At 54.3% G+C, this 3,493-nt stretch overlaps 1 protein-coding gene across 1 annotated transcript; it reads right to left on the reverse strand.

Moving 5' to 3' along the window:
- Positions 1-1,187: 1,187 nt before the first annotated feature.
- Positions 1,188-3,236, reverse strand: UBQLN3 (ubiquilin 3). Its single transcript, XM_027861029.1, has one exon. It carries the CDS (start codon positions 3,234-3,236, stop codon positions 1,188-1,190), a length of 2,049 nt encoding a protein of 682 aa, XP_027716830.1.
- Between the last annotated feature and the right edge of the window lie 257 nt (positions 3,237-3,493).

Consider the following 3,493-nt stretch of genomic DNA (forward strand, 5'->3'; position numbering starts at 1 on the left):
CATCCCCAGCCCAGAACAAGGGAGATATTAATCTTAGCCTGCTCTGCCCTAGTCAGAACTCACCTGGAATACACCACCTTTTAGGAAGGTCATTGACAGTGTGCCCTGTAGTGTAGATGTAGATTAAGAGCTGGCTTTGGAGCCAGGAAGGCTAGAGCCTAAAGTCCTGCCTCTGACTCATACTATGACCCCAGACAAGTCATAGTACGCCACTATAGGCATCTCCAAGCCTCTGAGCTACATAGATGGTCTCAACTCTGAAACAGGTAGTGTCCAGATCCAGGAGTTCACTATGCCAATGAATCACAAACCCCATCCGTATCCCTATTCACTGACAAAACAGCACATTAAGAAAATGAGTGACCTGGAGGGAAATTAGCCTTCCTAATTGGCTGAAGGAAGTAGAGATGTTAGGCTGAAGAAAAAAAAAAACTTAAGGTACCCAAGACAGGTAGCTCTGCCCGAGGTGTTAACCTTCTTCCCCCATCAATTCCCCCTGCCCAATTCCTGCTTCTGAGCTTCTCTTCCCTGAAGATTTAGAGGGATATAGGAACTTAGACATCTATCATGTCTTACTTTTCGGGTACAGAAACTGAGGTCTGAAAGGGGAATTGATTTACTTTAGGTCACATAACCTAATAAGTAGAAGAATCAGAATCTGAACCCATTTCCTCTCATTACAATTCCATAGCACTCACTGGTACTATGTTCCTGTTTCTCTTAAATCCACTCCTGCCAAATGACCCCCACGTTCCCTTTAACATTCCACCCAACCTCTTCATCACTCTCTCCAATTCCTTTCTAAATTCCCTCCAACCTCCTTTCTGAAGATTCCCCCTCTCCACACCCAGCCCCCTCTACCCACCTCCCCAGTCCCACCAAATATGAAGACCAGAGACATTGATTGACACTGGAAGTTGTATGTAATTGCATCCTCGAGGCAGGCACAGGGTAGAGGGGGCACTGAGCAGAGCAGACCCCCAAGATCTGGGGGTCATGTGGTTGTACACTGACCCACTCTCTTTTTCTCTTCCTCTCTCTTCCTCAGTCATCTGGAACAACACTTTTTCCACGTAAAGGGCATCTCAGTAAATTTAGTTCATAGTGTGGCTGCATTCCAAGGGGGGTGCAGCAGGGAGTGGGGCAGGTCTGGGGGCAAGGGCAGGGGTAAGGGAGGGTCATTCCTGTTAGGATGTCTGTGACTTCCTCAGCTTTTCCACAGCCCTGTCCACATCACCCTCTGTGGCAATGAGGGCCTGGAGGTTGGCCTCTGGGTTGAGAAAACCCATGGCTTGCAGCTGTTCCAGCTGGGGCTGGAACTGGGCCTCGAGCTGCTGCAATGGTGATGACTGCAGTTGGGGGCTGGTGTTGGTCAGGACCTGCAACATCTGGAGGAAGGGGGAGGACTGAGGTTCTACCCCAGCCAAGCCTTGACCAGGGGACACAGTTCGAGCAGCTATTTCTGGGGGTTCCTCTGGGTTTGCCACTGATGTTGGATGGTTTAGGGGGGAGGTGCCCATCTCAGCCCCAGCAATGACTGACAGGATCCCCAGGACTCCCAGGGAAGGTGTGAACCAGAGCAGGAGATGGGGAACCTCGGTGGCCAGAGTTTGTAGGCCATTCTCAATTTGCAACAGGGCCTGTAAGGCGCGAGGGTTTGCCATAGCTGCTTGGAGGTGGACGAGCAGTGGCAGCTGCCTTCGCATCTCCTCCTGAAATCGTAGGGCACCCCGAGATGAGGTGTCCAAGGTGTCTGGTCGTGGGGTTCTCGCATAGGTTGGCGCACTCAGCCATGCAGGCTCTGGTGCCTGGGGGGCTCCAGCAAGTGGGGCTGGGGATGAGGTCATAAAGCCATCTCCACTGGTGGCTGTCAGACCTGACGCCAGATTGGGCATGTTGGTGCTATGGCCCTTGGGGCCTACACTAACATCTTCTTCCTTATCCCTATTGGAGCTGTTAGTTGTAGAGGGTCTCAGAAATGCAGGGCAGGTGGTCTTGGCTTTGACTGCAAGAGGTTCTTTGGGTAAGGACTGTCTGGTCCCAGACTGCTGGGCTGGGGGTACTGTGGGGGGCACACGGCTCCCTGATAGAGTCGTTGGACCAGGCTCTTGATTGAGACCCAGAAGGGATGGTAGCCTCTGCAAGTAAGCACCCAGGCCCTGTGGGGTATCAGAGACGTGCTGTAGGTAGCCTGCTAGCCCTATACTTGGGAAGCCAGGAGACTCTTCTTGGGAGTTTGATCTGAGTGGGACATGCCTGGAATCCTGGCCCCCATGCTGCCACTGCCATCCTCCAGCTGTGATCCCATACTGGCTGGCCCAGGGATTGGGGAGGGGGTCACAGTTCTCAGTCCGAGAGGGCTGACTACTTCCTGAACTGGTGGTACTGGAGGTGGCGGCAGCAGCTGCAAAGGGGTTCCCACCGAACTGCTCCTGCACTGCATTTAGCATAGGGTCCATGACATCAGTGTACATGGTCCGTAAGGCATTATAACCACCGGGGAGGCTCTCCAGGTTACTGAGTGCCCTGTCCTGGCTCCGCATCATTTCCTGCATCATGGCTGGGTTACGCAGGAATTCTAGGGTCTGGCGTATGATTTCTGGGTTGTTGAGGATATGACCAATCTCTGGGTTATGCTGAATCAGTTGCTGCATGTAGGGATTGTCATACACCAGCTGATGGACCAGGCCCGTATTGGAGAGGAGGCCCTGGATGAAGGGGTCATCCATAATCTGGGCCACCAGCTCAGGCACAGAAATGTGCTGCCACAACTGACTCTGCAGGTCAGGAAGGCTGCCAGACATGAGACCCAATCCATTGAGCCCTGTGAGGACACCCAGACTGAGGGGGGGGGCCCCGCGGGGGGGGACGGGGACGGGGGAGGGGGGGGGGGGGGGGGGGGGGGGGGGGGCTAGCTGTCCGGGGGTCAGGCATTCTGGTCCCCCACCCCGCTTCTGCATCTTGATGACTAGGTGGACGGTGAGCCCGTCATGAATGCCACACTGGACCAGGGAGTCTGGATCCTTGAGGATCTTTCCAGCAAAGATAAGGACCAGCTGGTCAGGGTGGGCCTTGAAATGCTGAGAGATCTCCTTCTTCAGCTGCTGGATGGTGCAAGTGTCCTGTACTGCAAACTCCTCCTTGTCCTTTGGCGTCTTCACCATCACCTTGATGATGTGGGGGTCCGAGGCGGAAGCAGGGTTGGCTCGGGGTGGGACCTCTCCACTCTTGGCCATGGTGGGCAGAAGGGCTGGGTCGGTGGGGACGCAGCTGAGGGTGGGGGGTATGAGGCCTTAGGGTCTGGGGCAGGGGAGGGGTAAACTTGTAAGGAATTGCCCTGAGAGAGAAGGGGGTCCAGCACACATAACTAAATGACAGAATGCCTTCCCTTTGCAGTCTCCCTTATTCTCTAATAGGCTTCCTACCTGCATGGAGTTGATTCTTTGTAGGGCCGTGGAGGGGCCATAAGGGAGAAGGGGACTTTGGAGACTCA

This window comes from Vombatus ursinus, unplaced genomic scaffold (assembly GCF_900497805.2).
Source record: "Vombatus ursinus unplaced genomic scaffold, bare-nosed wombat genome assembly UNPS02014355.1, whole genome shotgun sequence".
In the NCBI taxonomy this organism is placed as follows: Eukaryota; Metazoa; Chordata; class Mammalia; order Diprotodontia; family Vombatidae; genus Vombatus; species Vombatus ursinus.